The 18,546-nt window shown below is 50.6% G+C and overlaps 1 protein-coding gene across 1 annotated transcript; it reads left to right on the top strand.

Annotated features, from left to right (window-relative positions):
• Positions 1–47: 47 nt before the first annotated feature.
• On the top strand, positions 48–18,438 carry HSD17B14 (hydroxysteroid 17-beta dehydrogenase 14). The gene is made up of 9 exons (XM_033846370.2): positions 48–480; positions 989–1,027; positions 1,142–1,224; positions 1,746–1,812; positions 5,440–5,531; positions 15,891–15,995; positions 16,245–16,312; positions 16,429–16,525; positions 16,616–18,438. The coding sequence occupies exons 1-9, from the start codon at positions 393–395 to the stop codon at positions 16,787–16,789; spliced, it is 813 nt and encodes a 270-aa protein (XP_033702261.1). The 5' UTR covers positions 48–392; the 3' UTR covers positions 16,790–18,438.
• Positions 18,439–18,546: the final 108 nt, after the last annotated feature.

Below are 18,546 nucleotides of genomic sequence, written 5' to 3'. Positions count from 1 at the left end.
ACAAGGACCTCGGACTTGTAGGTCTGAGGAAGGAGGAAGCTCGGGGTCCAGGTTACTGGTTCTGAGGGAGGAGGGGGCTGGGGACCAGGATTCCTGGATCTGAAAGAAGAGAAGACTAGGGACCTGGAGTTTTGGGTCCGAGGGCAGAGGGGGCGAGACGGCAGGAATCCTGAGTTTGAGGGAGGAGGGGTTTGGGGATCCGGACCTCTGGGTCTGAGGGAGGACGGGGCTGGGACCAACCTTCCAGGCTTCTGGCTTTCCTGGCAACGGCCCCCAGGGCCGGGCTTCCAGGATCCAGCCCCTATTTACCGTTCGACCCCACGACCTCACCGGATTTTGAGGTGGATAGAATCCTGGAGTGAGTGACAGAGGGAGAGACAGTCTCACGCGGAATGGCAACGGGAACGCGCTATGCTGGGAAGGTGGTCGTCGTGACCGGGGGCGGGCGCGGCATCGGAGCCGGGATCGTTCGAGCCTTCGGTGAGTGGGGTCTGGCTGGCTCTGAATGTTGGGAGTCTGGGAGAGGAGGGACCCTCGGGGGCTAATTAATGGGTGTGGAAAGAAGTATCTTCTGTACTGGAATCTAGATTCTTATCTTATAAAATCCCATTTGCAAAGTTAATGAAAAGATAGGCAGTGGTAGCCTGGGGCCTGAGATTTTGGCGGATTTCCAAACGCCATTGACTCGCTTTCGGCGGGTCTCAGTAATGGCTGCAAAACGGGTGGTTTGGGGGAACATGCCTCTTCCAGATTTAGGGTTTACTCTGGAACCCGGGGATGGAGGCTCAGGAGCTCCAGCAAGCACCTGGAGCAGCCCAGGAGAATATGTGTCAAAACTTCTGCCCTTTGTCCTAAGGGATTATCATGAGACTTTGGGGTCACGAGGGGAGCATAGTGGGAGACGGCCCCACTTCAGGTGGCCACTAGAGGGCACCAGAGGGCTTCGCAAAGGCCTGTGCTGGGTTAACCATTCTCTTCCCATCCTCAGTGGAAAGCGGTGCCCAAGTGGTTATCTGTGACAAAGATGGTGAGTGAGGGTCCCTCAGTCCTCACCCCCACCCCTCCAAGAGGAGTCCGGGTCCCCAGACCCCTCCTCCCTCTGACCCAAGAGTCCAGACCCCCAGCCCTTCTCTTCCTGCAGAGTCCGGGGGTCGGGCGCTGGAGCGGGAGCTTCCTGGCACCGTCTTTCTGCTCTGTGATGTGACTCAGGAGGAAGATGTGAGGGTGAGCGTATTTTCTGTCCCTACCCCCGGTATCTCCACTTGTTTCTCCACCCCGCCCCAGGCTTTTGCACATGCTGTTCCCTCTGCCTTCCCCCCTTCTCCTGGCTAAATTGTACCCGTCCCAGAGGTTTCAGCTCAGTATCATTTCCAGGCTTTCCCTAACTCTGCCGACCAGGTCCTGTGTCTCCTGGGAAGATTCTCCTTTATCTCCCACTCCCTCAAGGCTCTTGTCACACCTGTCATGTGGATTGGGACAAATAAATTCCTCACAGTGAGTCTCTTTCTGTAAGAGTTTTTCTCTTTCCTCAGGGTTTCTGGTCTTTCTCTTTAGCCAGTATCTCTGACATCTACCCCCGCACCCCAGTCCCAGGTCTCTGGAGTAGTGACCGCAGTGTGAATGTCACCAGCCCTCTGGTGTCTGGCCCCTCAGCTGTGACTCCTGTCCCCACCTCACTTTTGGACCCTCGGCTCCAAAAGGCCTGGTACCATCACTGCTCACTCACGAGATATCTTTCTCCTCAGACCCTCATTTCTGAGACCATCCACCGTTTCGGCCGCCTGGATTGTGTAGTCAACAGCGCTGGCTACCGTGAGTCATGAGTCCTGAGGGCTGTTCTCCACTGGTGTCAACCCACCTCCTGGCTTCCCACCCCAATGCTGGCTCTGTTCCATCCCTGCTGTGTGCCCCCAGGCCTGTGCCCTTAGCCCTTTTATGCATCTGTTTCTACATCTCTAAAATGAAAATCACCATCCTTGTCATCATTATAGGGTCGTTGTGAGTATGGAATAGTGTAACTGCTCAGCCTCATAATTGCCAGAACTGTCTTGGGCACATAGCTGCCATCTTGTAGCCTCAGTTTCTTATCTATGAAGTGAGGCTGATGGCCCTTTTTCCATGACTGAGGTGATGTACTCTCTACACGTGGTCTATAGGGCTTGGTGTGGAGGCTTTGAAGGGAAATTGCCATCAGCTTCCTGCTTACCCTTCGTAAGAATGCCTCACGTTGGTAAACCAAGGCTCAGCGAGGTGAATTGATTGGACTGGGGTCACACAGCAAGGCCGTGGTAGAAAGAAGCCTCTCTTATTGGCTGGGCAACTTTGAGCAATTGACTTACCCTCTCTGGGCTGCACTTCCCTTCTCTGTTGTAAGAATTTAGAGACGGCAGATACTAGTGCATCCTTTCTCTCTGTGTCCTTGATCCTTTCAACAGATATTTATTGAGCATCTACTATGCCCCACATTCTGTCCTAGGGACTGGGGATTTAGCAGTGAACAAAACTGACCAAGCATTCCTGTCCTCATGGGATTCACATTGTAGAGGAAGGAAATAGACAAGAAAAGACAGATACAGTTAATCCTCATTATTTGCGGATTCCGTATTTGCGAACTCACCTCCTTGCAGGGTGGGTTGTAACCCCAGAATCAGTACTCACTGCGCTTTCCCGGTATTCACGGACATGGGCAGAGAGGCAAAAATTTGAGTTGCCCGTAGCACATGTTCCCAGCTAAGGTCAAACATGGTGATGCTCTGCCCTCTGGGTTTAGCTTTCAAACAGAGAGATGCCCAGAGGTGGAGATGGGAGAGGGCAGTGTCTGTAAGGAGCTCCCGCTGGGGCCAGCTGGATGGGTTTGAATCCCGGCTCTGGCATCTGTGAGTGGGGCAGCCTCAGGCAAGTCACTTAACACTTCCTTATTTGCAAAATAAATAAAATAGAGTCTGCCAGTATGGGTTGTTTTTTAGGATTTAAGGTTATAATATTTATGTTAGATAGCCATATAACTATATACATATACATATGTACATATATACGTACACATATATGTCCTGTCTTAGTCTGTTCATGCTGCTATAACAGAAATACCATGGACTGGGTGGCTTAAATGACAAACATTTATTTCTCACAGTTCTGGAGGCTGCAAAGTCCAAGATCAAGTCAGAAGCAGATTTGGTGTTGGGTGAGGGCCTGCTTGTTGGGGCCTTACATGGTGGAAGGAATGAAGGACCTCATGGGGGTCTCTTTTATAAGGGCACTAATCCCATTCAAGAGGGAGCCATCCTCATGACTTAACTCCCACAGAACCCCACCTCCAAATACCATCACATTGGAGGTTAGGATTTTAACATAAGGAATTTGGGGGGCGGGACACAAACTTTCAGTTAATAGCATGTATATGTTATAATGTAATATTATATACATGTATTTCCCCTAGGAGCAATGGGTCAATAGTCACTAATTCAGTGTTCCCTGTGAGTTTGTGGACTATAGCTGCCTCGAATAAGGATAATTGATTGTATATATTAGCATGTCTGGTACTAATAAAGACTATGAAGAAAAATAAATCTGATTGAGGGCTTAGAGAATGGCAGGGGCTGTTTTGTACAGAGGGTCTGGGGTGGATTCTCTGAAGATGTTTGAACCGTTCTCTGAAGGAAGCAAGGCCATAAGCCCTGGGTCTCCAGGAGGAATAATCCAATATTTCATTAACTTTCCATTATCTTGTTTCCCATCTCTCTGTCCCTTCATCCACTTTGACTCTTAAAGCCTTTGGAAGGTTCAGGGTCCATTTCTCCCAGTTTCTATTTTTTTTTTCCTGTTCTTACTCCTATCTTTCCTGCTTCTTTTCTTCTGAATGTTGATTTGTCTGTCCCTCTTCCATCCACCCAGTTCTTTCTATTTTTTTTTTTAATATTTATTTATTTGGCTGTGCCGGGTCTTAGTTTCGACACGTGGGATCTTTTAGTTGTGGCTTACAGGATCTAGTTCCCTGACCAGGGATCGAAGCCAGGCCCCCTGCATTGGGAGTGCAGAGTCTTAACCACTGGACCACCAGGCAAGTCCCCTCTTTCTATTTATTTAACAAACACATTTATAGTACTAAGTGTCAGGCACAAATATTGACTTGTGAAATTTATAAGCCTAAGAACAAAGTGTTATCCTCATTCTGCAGATGAGGAAACAGGCACAGGGGGCAAAGTGACTTGCCTAAAGTCACACAGCCAAGAAGTGTCAGAGCTAAGATTTGAACCCAGGCCTTCCGGCCCTGAGACTGTTTTTTTGTTTGTTTTTTCTTTTGATGCTCCTTTTAATTTTTTAAATATTTGTTTATTTATTTGGTTGCACCAGGTCTTAGTTGCGGCTCCAGGGCTCCTTTAGTTGCGGCTTGCCAGCTCCTTAGTTGCGGAATGCAAACTCTCAGTTGCAGAATGCAAACTCTTAGTTGCGGCATGCATGTGGGATCTAGTTCCCTGACCGGGGATCAAACGTCGGCCCCCTGCACTGGGAGCGCAGAGTCTTATCCACTGCGCCACCAGGGAAGTCCCTGCTCCTTTTAATTTTTTTTAATTGAAGTATAGTTAATTTATAGTCTTATGTTAGCTTCAGGTGTACACCATAGAGATTCAGTATTTTTGCAGACTATATTCCATTATAGGTTATTTCAAGATAATGGCTATAATTCCCTGTGCTATACCATATATCCTTGTTGCTTATCTACTTTATACATAGTAGTTTGTATCTGTAGTAGTTTGTATACTCCTGATTTGTCCCTCTCTCCTTCCGTCTCCCCTTTGGTAACCACAAGTTTCTTTTCTATATCTGAGTCTGTTTCCATTTTGCATATATATTTACTTGTATTATTTGTTAGGTTTCACATATAAGTGATATCATACAGTTTTTGTCTTTCTCTGACTTATTTCACTAAGCATAATATTCTCTAGGTTCATCCATGTTGCTGCAAATGGCGATATTTCATTCTTTTTTTTTTTTTTTTTTGCGGTACGCGGGCCTCTCACTGTCGTGGCCTCTCCTGCTGCGGAGCACAGGCTCCGGACGCGCAGGCTCAGCGGCCATGGCTCACGGGCCCAGCCGCTCCGCGGCATGTGGTATCCTCCCGGACCGGGGCACGAACCCCGGTCTCTCAACCACTGCGCATCGGCAGGCGGACTCTCAACCACTGCGCCACCAGGGAAGCCCCCATTCTTTCTTTTAAGGCTAATATTCCAAGTGTACATACAAACCACATCTTCTTAATCCAATTTTGAGACTACTTTTTTAGTAACCACCATGCAGCCTCCTTTCCTTTTCAGGACCCTTGACCCTCTTGTCTGCCACTCCTCCCCCCTGCACCCCACAGTGCCTATTTCCCTTCCCTGCTCTCCTGTCTTCATGGTTCCCTCATCGTCTGCTCTCTCTCTCTTCCACCCCCACCCTTAGATCCACCTCCGCAGTGGCCCGAGGAGACCTCTGCCCAGGGCTTCCGGCAGCTGCTGGAGCTGAACCTGCTGGGGACGTACACCCTGACCAAGGTGAGCAGCCGCCTGACAGTGAGATTGTCAGACCCACTTTGTCTCAGAGCCAAATGTTTTCTGTGCCTTGCTTTGATCTTATTCCAGAAGGACTCCATTTTTGTAGAAAAGAAATGCATGCAGATCCCTACAGCTGGCCAAAGCTACCTGTGTTGCTACATAGCCCAGTCTTCTTAGGAACCTTCCAGAACTTTCCAAAGTGGTGTGGTGGTAGTGGTGGGGGATGTTAAGGATCTGGAGAAAGGAGTTAGGACAAGGAATCAGTAATAGACAGTCACAGGTTTGCTACCCAGTGAATAGCTATCAGGAGCAAAGAGTATCTCCTTCTACCTCTACGCCTTTCCTCTGAATCTTCCCCAAATCACCTCCTACTCACTATCTCAGTTCAAATACCATCTCTTCAGAAAGGCCTTTCCTGACTACTCGCTCATATGGCAGCTACTTATACATATTCGTTCTCTATGATAACAACTTATTTTCATCAAAGTACTTTTTATTTATTTATTTAATTTACCATCATAATACTTTTTTTTTTTTTGCTGTGCTATGGGACTTGTAGGATCTTTGTTCCCCGACCAGGGATCGAACCCGTGCTTCCTGCAGTGGAAACACAGAGTCCTAACCACTAGACCGCCAGGGAATTCCCCATTATAATACTTTTTAAAAATTATTTATTTATTTTTGGCTGCGTTGGGTCTTCATTGCCGCGCACCGGCTTTCTCCAGTTGTGGCGAGCGGGGGCTACCCTTTGTTGCAGTATGTGGGCTCCTTATTGCGGTGGCTTCTCTTTGTTGCGGAGCATGGACCCTAGAGCGTGCGGGCTTAGTAGTTGTGGTGCACGGGCTTAGTTGCTCCGCGGCATGTGGGATCTTCCCGGACCAGGGATCAAACTTGTGTCCCTTGCATTGGCAGGCGGAGTCTTAATCACTGCGCCACCAGGGAGGCCCCTATTCTGTCATTCTTGTTTCTTGTTGACTCCTCACTTTTTCTTTTCTTTACCTTTTCTGGAGTATTTGAAAGCAAATCTCAGATATCATTATTTCACCCATAAATAAAATAATTCAGTATGATCTTTACTAGATAAGGGTTTTTTTAATTTGTTTTTTAAGTGTGTATCTGTGTGCTCTTTTAGACAGGGTGGGTGGTCAGAAGGCTTCTCTAAGAGGTGACATTTGAGTCAAGACCCCAAGGAGGTATGTGGGCAATTGTGGTCCAGCAGAGGAGCAGCCAGTGCAAAGGCCCTGGGGTGGGAGTGCTTGGCGTGTAGGAGGGACAGTGAGGAAGGCAGCGTGACTGAAGCAGACGAAGCAGGGAGAGGCTGGAAGTTGAGGGCAGATCGTGCTGGGTCTTGTAAACCTTGGAGAGGACTTGGGTTTGACACTGTCTGAGCTGGGAGCCATAGAGTGCTCGGAGCAGAGGAACTCGAACTGTTGTAAGTGGGATCTGGTGCCGTCTGGTGGCCAGGTGGGGAACAAAGTGGGGGGCAAGGGCAGAGGCCAGGAAGCCAGTGAGGAGGTGACGATGGGATGGTCCAGGCCAGAGGAGGTGATGTTGGATCCCACCAGGCTGGTGGCTGTGGATTTGGTGAGAAATGGTCTGATTCTGCATACATTTTTTCCGTAAGTTTTTCTGTTTATTTATTTATTTGGCTGCCTCGGGTCTTAGTTGCAGCTCGCGGGATCTTCGTTGCGGCGAGAGGGCTCTTCATTGCTGCTTGTGGGCTTCTCTCTAGTTGTGGTGCTGGGACTCCAGAGCGCACAGTCTCAGTAGTCGCGGTGTTAGGGCTTTCTAGTTGTGGCACGCGGGCTTAGTTGCCCTGCGGCATGTGGGATCTTAGTTCCCTGATCAGGGACCGAACTCGAGTTCCCTGCATTGGAAGGCGGATTCTTAACCACTGGACCACCAGGGAAATCCCTGGATGCATTTTAAAGGTAGACTTTTTAAGATTTCCTTATAGACTAGATGTGGCGGCCGACTTAAGAAAGAAAGGAGTGGGTGGGGTTTTTGTTTGTTTGTTTCCCGCAACCCCAATCCCCAGCATCTGGCAGGAAGGCGTTGGCATCTGCTGCCCTGGGGAAGCCTGGGGAGGAGCAGGCGGGGCGGGGGGCTGTCGAGTGAGAGATGCCCACCAGACATCTGCGTGCGGGCCACGGGTCTAGGGCAAAGGTTGAGGCCTGGAGACATCAGTTCGGAGCGCACCAGCTTGAGGCTAGAGGAGCTCAGGAAAGCGAATGTCAACAGAGGGGAGAGGGGCACGGAGTGGGTCAGGGGTCACCTGTGTGGAGAAGCTCAGGTGCTTCCCCAGATCTCATCCGAGATCCAGGTGAAATATCCCCAGGCAGTTGGATAATCTGTCTCTCAACCGATCAACCCTGGCTCCTGTCCCCAGTTTCTGTTCACCTTCTAAGATTGGCCCCTCCTGGGAATTCCCTGGCAGTCCAGTGGTTAGGACTGCACGCTTTCACTGCGGAGGGCATGGGTTCAATCCCTGGTCTGGGAAGTAAGATCCCGCAAGTCAGTGGTATGCGGCCAAAATAATAATAACAAAAGATTGGCACCTCTGTACAATAAGGCATGCACACACCACAGCCCGTAAAGGGTAAGTGCGTGTGTGTATTTTTTTTCCCTTCCTTGGCCGTGCCGACGGCATGTGAGATCTTAGCTGCCCCACCACGGACCGAACCTGAGCCCCTCGCACTGGAAGCAGGGATCCTTAACCACTGGACCACCAGGGGCTTCCCGTGTGTGTGTGTGGTTTTTTTTTCTTTCTCTCCTTCCCTCATTAATTGCCTAATTGCCAGCATTTTTAAAAAGAGAGAAATTTCTCACAAACACCTGGATTTCTGGTTTCTCTTGAAAAGTTGGCCAACTGCATCCATGGCAAGGGCTCCCCACTGTACCCCAATCCCCAGCTCTCCCTCCTTGGCCTCCTGACCCTGTTACCTGTGAGTGGCTGGTGCAGAAGCCTCACATGAGGGTCTAGATCTGGGGTCCACCTGCCTGGGTTCTCTGTCCCTTCCTACTTGTAACATCAGGCAAGATTCTCAGTCTCTCTGCACCTAGGTTTTCTCATCTGTAGAAGGAGGCTAATAGTGGTAGTAATTCACAGCGTTGTCCTGAGAATTGAATGAGATTAAATTAAATACCCACAAAGTCCTCAGAACATACCTGGCACAGAGGTTTCTGTCTGCAAGGTATTATTGTTTATCGTGAACCTTGCCCCATCCTGTTTCTTGTGGCCGATCCACCTCACTCGGTTTGCAGTCTCTGAGATACATATTGGGCAAATGAATCCTGGGAGAAGTAGAAGGGAAAAGGTGAAGTTTGAGCTCGACCTTGAATGGGAGGGAAGGAAGTAGAGAAGTAGGACACAGGGTGTTTCACTTGCCAAAAGAGTGTGCAAAGGCCCTGGGGCAGAAACAACCTGGGTGTATTTTAAGAACAGGAGAACCTCCATCTCCTTCTCCCTTTAGCAATTATAAGCATTTTGTTAAGCTTGTTCTATCCATTGCCTCCTGCCTTCCCCTACCCAGATATCATATAATTTCATTAGTAAGAACTTCATAAATACTACCAATGGATTAGAACGTTTATTTATTTTTATTTTTTTTGCTGTACGTGGGCCTCTCACTGTTGTGGCCTCTCCCGTTGCGGAGCACATGCGCCGGACGCGCAGGCTCAGCGGCCATGGCTCACAGGCCCAGCGGCTCCGCGGCATGTGGGATCTTCCCGGACCGGGGCACGAACCGGCGTCCCCTGCATCGGCAGGCGGACTCTCAACCACTGCGCCACCAGGGAAGCCCTATTTATTTTTATTTTGACATAATTTAAGACTTATTTAAGACTTATTGCCCGGATAATACAGAGGAGTCCTGTACACGCAGACTCCCCGTTGTTAAGATTTTACCACATTTGCTTTATTCTTCTCTCTCTCTATTTGAGAGTAAGTTGCAAGCATGATGTCTATTTACCCTTCAGTGCTTTGGAGGGTATTTCCTAAAAACTAGAACATTCTCTTACACAGTCATAGTAACATTAACATTGATATCATGATCTTAGCTAATCTAGAGACTTTCTTATTCAGATTATTAGAATTCTTATCACGGTACCGTGGCCACACCTGTGTTAGTCGGGGTTCCCCCAGAAGCAGAGTCCAGGTGGGGATTGAAAGGCAGGATGGATGGAAGGCGATCCCAGGAATTGCTTCCTTCAGCCTGGGGAGTAGTTGCTAGGCTGCTGATGAAGGGCGTCACCAAGCAAGTTACCACCAGGTGGGGCACCATCCCCTGGGGGCACTCTGGGATTCAGCGAGAAACACGCACCTCAGAGTCATCCCCCTATCTAAGAGGCAAGGGAGAGCCAAATACTGTTTTAACTTAAAAATACATTGGGGGGGGGGGGTCTTCCCTGGTGGTCCAGTGGTTAGGACTCCGCGCGTTCACTGCCAAGGGCCTGGGTTCAATCCCTGGTCTGGGAATTAAGATCTAGCAAGCAGTGTGGGGTGACCAAAAAAAAAAAAAAAATTTAACTTCATGTTAATAATTAAAATTAAGACTTTTTTACATGACCAAATTACTATTAGATCTCCTAAGAAAATTAAGTCATTTCTTAATACCATTTCATACCCAAGCCCTATTTAAATTCACCCAGTTTTTCGCAAATGTCTTATTATAGTTGGTTTGTTCACACCAAGCTCCAAAGTCTGCCGATTGCATTTGGTTTTTCAGAGGGCAGAGACTTTTGTCTGCTTCTTCCTGCCTCTATCCCAGTGCCTGTTGTAAAGCAATTTGTCAACATGTGTAAGTTGCTGCCATTATCACCATTGTCATCATTATAACCATCACCACCATCATCATCATCACCATCATTCCCATCACCACCATCATCATCATTAACATCATCATAACCATCTTCACCATTATTGCCATCACCACCCTCATCATCATTATAATCATCACCACCATGGCTCCCATCACCCTCACTGTCATCATTATTAAACCATCATTACCATCTTCACCATCATTACCGTCATCATCATTGTGACCATCACTACCATCACCATTATCATCATCATTATTTACCACCATCATCATGACCATCTTCACCATCATTGCCATCACCATCATCACCATCATTCCCATCACCACTATGACTGCCATCATCATCATCGTCATCATTTACCACCATCATTACCATCTTCACCATCATCGCCATCGTCACCATCATCATCATTATAACCATCACTGCCATCATCGTCATCGTTATTAAATCATCATATTACCATCTTCACCATCATTGCCATCATCCCCCCATCATTATCATCATTACCTTCATCACCATCATCATCATCACCACCACCAATGTCCCTTGAAAGCTCTTTAAATGTTGATTCTGGGACCCCAGGCCTCCTGAATCAGAATCTCTGGGTCTTTGGCCTCCCTGGTGGATTCTGACACAAGCCAAAGTGAGCCATTCCCTAGGCTAGAGAAAACAACAGAGGAATTAGGGATAGTTATATAGTTAAGGAAATGAGATCTCGTCAGTAGGGATCGCAGAAGATGTTTGAGCACAGGAGTGTCTATTGTAGACCCTCAGAGCTGGATTGGTTCTTAGAGACCTATCCATTCGTTCATCTATTTAGTCATCAAAGACTGACCAAGCATTCGTAGGTGCTGGGGATACACCACGTGGTCTTTTCCCTTGTGGAGTTTATAGTCATGGGGCAGCCAAGTGTTACTAAATAAACAAGAGACGAGTGTATATGGGTGAGTGTGTTCTGGTGCTGGTTTGTTCTGGCCATCAGGGTAGGCTTTTTGGAGGAAGTGAAACATGAATGACATTAACTAGGGGAGAGGTGGGGCAAAGGGAGGGAGTCAGGCCATCAAGAGTCCGGTGGGTCCTTGATGGAGCTACACGGGGACGCAGGTGCTCCTGGCAGAGAACAGCCTGTGCAGAGGCCTGGCCGTGGGAGAGAGTTAGGAGCTCTCAAGGTGCTGAGTGCCGTGAGTGAAGGGGGTGGTACAGGAAGGGGTTGGGGGGCAGATACATCAGGCTTGGATGGCCATGCCGAGGCATCTGGTCTTGACCTCAAGAGCAACAGGAAGCCATAGAAGGTATTTGAGCAAGGAAGGGATGTGAGCCCATTAATACTAACAGATCATTAGTAGTAACAGATCATTCTGTCTCTTGTATGAGGAACAAATCTGTGGGCAAAGTGGGGTGAGAATTCGTATCAGGAGATGATCGTACTTGTGCACGTGAGAAGAGATGGCCTTCAAGGCCTCACACACTCTGGCCCCTGTTGCTCCTCTGATCTCACTTCCCACCGCAACGGCCTCCTGGCTGCCAAACACACCCAGCCTGGTTCTGCCTCAGGGCCTTTGCACTTGCTGTTCCCTCTGCCCAGCATGGTTTTCTCTAAGAAATGCCTACAGCTCACACCTGGACTCAAAATGCTCAAATCTGGGACTTCCCTGGCAGTCCAGTGGTTAAGACTCCAAGCTTCCACTGCAGGGGGCATGGACAGGTTCAATCCCTGGTCCAGGAACTAAGATCCCGCAAACTGTGAGGAGAGGACCCCCCCAAAAAGAATGAAAAAAAAACCCTCAAATCTCACCTTCCCAAAGCCCTCCCTTGGGCACCCTGTTTGAAACTGCACCCAGCCCAACACTCCCATTCCCCCTCCTCCTGCTCTCCTTCTTGTTTCATATCCCTAATTACACTCTAGAACATTTCATAGTGCACTTGTATCTGTTTCTTGCTGCCTCCCCATGGAACTTGGGCTCCACGAGGGCAGAAATCTCTCCCGGTCTTGTTTCCTGCAGTGTCCACAGCATCTACCCCAGTACCTGGCACATAATAGGTCCTCACGAAATGTCTGTGAAATGAATTAACAAGGTGGAGGGAATTGTAGAAATTCAAGAGCTCCTTGGTGATGGGTCTGATGAGGAACTGAGGGTAAGGGAGGCTCTGGAAGACCCCCAGATCTCCTGGTCTCCGGCTTGAGAAACTGGGTGGGAGCGGGCCCCATGTCAGAGGCTGGGAACCAGGAAGAGGGGCAGATTTTAGAGGGAGACAGTGGGGTAAGTTTTGCACTTGAGACACGGAGATGAAAATGCCCGAGGGGGCCAGGTCAGGAGCTCCAGAAGGGGGCTCCAAGGGCGATTTAGGAGATGCTGGTGGAAACCCAGTAAAGTGGGGGGTTCCCACGGCAGGGCGAGGAGAGCAAGAAGCAGACCCAGGAACCTGAACATTTAGGAGACCTGGAGCCAGGCCAGGGAGAGCCTGAAGGAGTTCTCTGAGCGAGCCAGGCTGTTTCAAATCGGGCGTCTGAAGGGAGGAAGGGAAAGAGGGACAGGGAGAGTCAGCAGGTCTCTTACCAGCAGGTCCCTGATGCAGCTACACAGAGGTACAGGCGACCTTGGCAGGAGGAGTGGGGGAGGATGCCTGCCAAGGAATGCCTTGGGTTAGGGCTGGAAAGGGGCCACAAGGAGCATGGGGCAAATATTTGTTGAACGCTAGCTGTGTGCCCAGTGCTGAGATGAGGGTGGTGAATGAACCCGTCTCAGCCCCCATGGACCTCACCTTTGCAGGTTGGGGGAGGGGAGGGAGTTAAACAGCTGGGCAGGGAGTGATGAGGATTAAGGAGAGAAATATGGCTGGGGCAGGGCCTGGGGAGTCAGGGTTTCAAGGCTGGTGAGAGTGAGCGGAGACAGGGAGGAGAACACTTAGAGTTGTCAGAAGTTTCTTTTTTTTTTTAAGATTTTTTTTTTTGCGGTACGCGGGCCTCTCACTGTTGTGGCCTCTCCCGTTGCGGAGCACAGGCTCCGGACGCGCAGGCTCAGCGGCCATGGCTCACGGGCCCAGCCGCTCCGCAGCATGTGGGATCCTCCCGGACCGGGGCACGAACCCGTGTCTCCTGCATCGGCAGGCGGACTCTCAACCACTGCGCCACCAGGGAAGCCCTAGATATTTTTTTTTTTTTTTTGATGTGGACCATTTTTAAAGTCTTTATTGAGCTTGTTACAATATTGCTTCTGTTTTATGTTTTGGTTTTTTGTCTGCCAGGCACATGGGATTTTAGCTCCCCGAGCAGGGATCGAACCTGTACCCCCTGCAGTGCAAGAGTGGAGTCTTAACCACTGGACCACCAGGGAAGTCCCAAGTTGTCAGAAGTTTTTATTTGCTTATGGGTTTTGGTCTCAGATGGCCAAGCCACAAATACTGGCTCGTGACCGATCACATGACCCTCTGAGCATCAGTCACCCTTTCGCTCCTCAGCCTCCTCACCCGGAGGAAGGCGCTGTCGACTAGACCTCATTTTAGGGTTGTCGTGAGGATTAAATGAGCTAATCTGTGTAAAGAGCTGAGAACAGGACTTCCCTGCTGGAGCAGTGGTTAAGAATCCGCCTGCCAATGCAGGGGACACGGGTTGGAGCCCTGGTCCGGGAAGATCCCGCATGCCGCAGAGCAACTAAGCCCATGCACCACAACTACTGAGCCTGCGCTCTAGAGCCCGCAAGCCACAACTACTGAGCCCGTGCACCACAACTACTGAGCCTGCGCTCTAGAGCCTGCGAGCCACAACTACTGAACCCATGTGCTACACTACTGAAGCTCGCGCACCTAGAGCCCGTGCTCCGCAACAAGAGAAGCCACCACAATGAGAAGCCCGAGCACTGCAATGCAGAGTAGCCCCCGCTCACCGTGACTAGAGAAAGCCTGTGCGCAGCAACGAAGACCCAGCGCTGCCAGGAATAAATAAATAAATTTATTAAAAAATAGCTGAGAACAGGGGCAGGCGCATAATAGATCCTCAATAAATTCATTCATTGATGCCAAAGATATTTATTGAACACCTACTATGTGCCAGACACCTTAGTATGGGGGATGAATCAAAATAAGAAATTCCAACCGTCCCTCATAGGTTTTTGCATTCTGGTGGGAGAAACACAGAATAAACAAATAAGCAAGTAATAAAAATATATATGGCATGTCAGAAGGAGGTGTGTGACACAGGGAAAAGGAATCAGGAAGAGGGCTGGGGACCCAGGGGTAGGCAGGTTGCAGTTTTAAATAGAACAGTGAGGGAATCCTCATTGAGAAGATGACATTTGAACAGGATTTGAAGTTGCTGAGGGGATAGTATTGTCCCACTTTAGCCCTGAAACTATGGACCGAATGTCCCATGTCCCCAGAAAACTGGGGAAAGTTGGTCACCCTAGGAGTGAGTCACATGCTGTGTCAGGAGAAACATTCTGAGCAGAGGGAACAGCAAATGCAAAGGCCCTGAGGTTGGAACTCGGGGAGTGTTTGAAGATAGAGCACTGAGGACAGGGTGGAGGCTGTTTCTGAGGGAGTGGAGGTTAGAAAGAGCTGGTGGGGTGAACCGGAGAGAGAGAGTTAATTTAGCTTCCCATTCTGAGTATCCCTTGGGTGAGCCAGCCTGTGCCCATTAATCTTTCATGGCAGGAACAGTCCTTGCCCAAGGCAAGCAAGGGGAGGGATAGAATTTAAGTTTATTCAAGGTCATGTGTAATGGAAGAACAGAGAGACCGACTGGGAGGGAGAGAGAAGGAAAGGGAGAGAGGGAGAGTTGAGAGTTAGTTTAGGGACCTCCTGATAGCCAGGGGTTGCCAATTCTGTTGGCAGAATAGGGAGTACATTTCATGAAGTCTTCCCATGTCACATTCTGACCACAGAGCTTTCCCTAAAACTCAGAGAAACCATCTTCCCCTCCACGGATAAAGAGATTCCTCCCAGTTTTGTAAAATATGCAGCCATCTTGGTCTCTCTTGCATTTTCCTATCTTGTTATGGACAGGAGTTTTTTTTTGTTTGTTTTTGTTTTTTGCGGTACGCAGGCCTCTTACTGTTGTGGTCTCTCCTGTTGCGGAGCACAGGCTCCAGACGCGCAGAGTCAGCAGCCATGGCTCACAGGCCCAGCCGCTCCACGGCATGTGGGATCTTCCCGGACCGGGGCACAAACCCGTGTCCCCTGCATCGGCAGGCGGACTCTCAACCACCGCGCCACCAGGGAAGCCCTGGACAGGAGTTTTGAGTAATATACAAAAAGGCCTAGAGAGAGACACAGGGACCCTGAGAGAGGGGGACAAGGACACAGAAAGGGGAGGCAGAGACAGAAAAATCCCTTCCAGACAAGGAGAGACTCCTTAAGGGGTGAGACCCAGAGGCCCTGGGGCAAACCAGAGAAGGTGCACCCAGAACCCTGGCTGCTGCCCCTGCAGGTTCCCAGATCAACTAGTGAGCATACCCGGGAGATGGCCATCAAGATGCATTTCAACGGGGCAGGCGGAGATCCAGGGGCTTGGGTGGCTTACTCTGCTTTCTGTCTCCCCAGCTCGCCCTCCCTCACTTGCGCAAGAGCCGCGGGAATGTCATCAACATCTCCAGCCTGGTTGGGGCAATTGGCCAGTCCCAGGCGGTTCCCTATGTGGCCACCAAGGTACACCACCGAGGTAGCCTGCCCCTTCCTTCAGGAACCTCAGCCCTGAGGCATGGCCACCTGTGACATGTTGTTATACATCAAGGGTCTCCCAAGAGACAGAGCCTGGTGCAGCCCAGTGAAACCTGCAGGGAGAGCGTGACTTCCCTCTTCTGATGCCCCTGCTTGATGCCCCCTGGTTGGGAGGAGAGGACAAAAGGAACCTCATCTTCTCTGGTCTGAACTTTCTCCATGTCCCGTCTTCTGCAGGGGGCAGTAACAGCCATGACCAAAGCCTTGGCCCTGGATGAGAGTCAATATGGTGTCCGTGCCAACTGGTGAGCAGCTCCACATGGGCTGAGAGCCTGCTGGGGGAGCTGGGGAGACTGGGAGTGAGCCCAGGAGGCAGTGTTTGCGGCAGACTTCCCTGACCCCCTCTCCTGCCTCACCCCAGCATCTCCCCAGGAAACATCTGGACCCCACTGTGGGAAGAGCTGGCAGCCTCAACGCCTGACCCCACAGTCACAATCCGAGAGGGCACGCTGGCCCAGGTAGGAGTGGGAGCCAGGGCCAGGTGGCATGGGGGTGGCGGTCAGGTGGTGGCTTCTCTTGACCCTTCTTTTCCCCTTGTCTCTCCCCAGCCCCTGGGCCACATGGGCCAGCCAGCGGAGGTGGGGGCTGCCGCTGTTTTCCTGGCCTCCGAAGCCAGCTTCTGCACTGGGATTGAGCTGCTAGTGACTGGGGGTGCGGAGCTGGGGTATGGGTGCAAGGCAGGTCGGGGCACCCCCGTGGAGGCCCCCACCATCCCTTCGTGATCTCCCACATTTCCACTTGGGCTTCCCTGACTAGGGCTCTCCCACCCAAAACTCAGTCTCCCAAATTCCAGTTCCCCCCCCCCCCAACTCTAGACATCAAGCCCACTTACCAATGTGCCAAACCACCGCACAGGTTCCCTTAAAAGCGCTCTGCAGCCAGAAGGAGGAAGCCATCATTACATTTATTTTCGGCCCTTTATGAGTCCTATCACACCAGGACCCCGTCCCCCCGCCCCACCCAGCCCCACGCATTCCCACGCGTGGCCTGGACCCGAGGGACTACAACTCCCGGCAGGCTTTGCAGCAGGAGCCTGTAGCCAGGGTCTCCTGGGAAATGTATTGCAGGTCGGCTTCACCAGCTCGCTAATTAAAAAGGCCCGTAGGGGAGAGTAAATTAAGCTCCGATTAGGAAATAACGGAGGAGGTAAAGCAAAAAGATCTGCACTTTATTCTTGGCGCTTAGGGAAAAGGAGTTTTGACCTTGCTGCCCGCGGAGTAGGAGGGTGGCCAGCGCCAAAAGTCCTGATGGAAGAGAAAGCCGTCGGGTTGAAACTCCCGGGTCAGAGGGAGGAAAGGCTTGGGGGCTGGACTCCTGGGTTTCTGGAGGAGGAAACTAGGGAAGAGGGAGGAGGAAACTAAGGGGCGTGGACTCCCGGGCTGGGAGGAGGGGGACTCGGTTCCCCGAGGTGGGGAGAGGGGCCCAGTTGGGGGTAAGTCCCCCAGGTGTGGAGGTGGAGCTGCATCGCTGCTGCGGATTGGCCGCGGCGGTGGGCGGTTTGGGGGTGGGGGGCGCGTGAGGCAATCGCTGATTGGCCGCGGCGGAGGCGGGCGCTGTCTCGGCGCCGCGTCCTGACTGCTTCCAGCCGAGGAGGTGGGGGAGGACTGGGGAGGAGGGAAGGAAAACAGGGAGACACCCTGCGGGGGTGGGGTCAGAATTTGACTGGCTGGGCCTGTGGCTTTTAGGACTGGGGAACAGAATTTGGGAGCAAAATGTCCCAGGGTAGAATTACGCAGACTCAGTGACCTAGGGAACGGAGTTCGAGGATAGAGGAGGAACAATATTTTGGTGTCACAGTAACCTGGATGCAGGAGTTGGGGGAACTCTGACCACGGAAGGTTTGGGGGGCACAGTGACCGCGGAGCACGATGTAGGGGACACTGGTGCAGGTTTGAATTGCTAGCGATTAGAGGGATCCTGAGGGGCTGTAGTCGTCTAACTCTGCCCCTGGGGGTCATGAAGTTGGGGCGACACTCTTGAAGGGGAGTAACCAGGAAATCCTGCTCTACGGGCTGCTCATTGAAGCTCATTGATGAACTGGGGGATTGAAAATTTTCGGGTGTCACTGATGAAGGGAGCTGGAAGGAGGCATGGTGAACCGAGTGTATGTTTATACCTTAAGAAGTTACAAAGAATACACATATATCTTCTCGTTGGAAAGAAAACCTATATTCAAACAGGGAAGTATCTGGACAGAGTGAAGCTCCCCCTTCATCCCTACCTGCCACCCTCTTCAGAGTCCTTTCCGTTTAACGGTGCATTTTTACATAATATCTGCGCCCACCGACATTTATAGTGTGCTTTTTCTTTTCACCAAGAATCGTGGTATGTGAAGGTTTCTGCTCCCTGCCTTTCCCCCTCGGGTTGCTTATCCTCTTCAGCGCTCCACAACAGTACTGTACCTACTGAAATGCATTTTTGAAAACCTTTGAATGCACGCTCTAGCGTGGGGGCTGGGAGGAGGGTTTATTTCCACGTA

This window comes from Tursiops truncatus, chromosome 19 (assembly GCF_011762595.2).
Source record: "Tursiops truncatus isolate mTurTru1 chromosome 19, mTurTru1.mat.Y, whole genome shotgun sequence".
Taxonomy (NCBI): domain Eukaryota; kingdom Metazoa; phylum Chordata; class Mammalia; order Artiodactyla; family Delphinidae; genus Tursiops; species Tursiops truncatus.
Note: the sequence above shows the minus strand (reverse complement) of the source record. Positions and strands in the feature narration are given on the sequence as shown.

Bases quoted from the DNA above. Each gene is read 5' to 3' on its own strand.
- HSD17B14 (XM_033846370.2), top strand. From the start codon at position 393: ATGGCAACGGGAACGCGCTATGCTGGGAAGGTGGTCGTCGTGACCGGG. The intron at 481-988 runs GTGAGTGGGGTC...TCCCATCCTCAG, and splicing joins CGGGATCGTTCGAGCCTTCG to TGGAAAGCGGTGCCCAAGTG. The intron at 16,526-16,615 runs GTAGGAGTGGGA...GTCTCTCCCCAG, and splicing joins GAGAGGGCACGCTGGCCCAG to CCCCTGGGCCACATGGGCCA.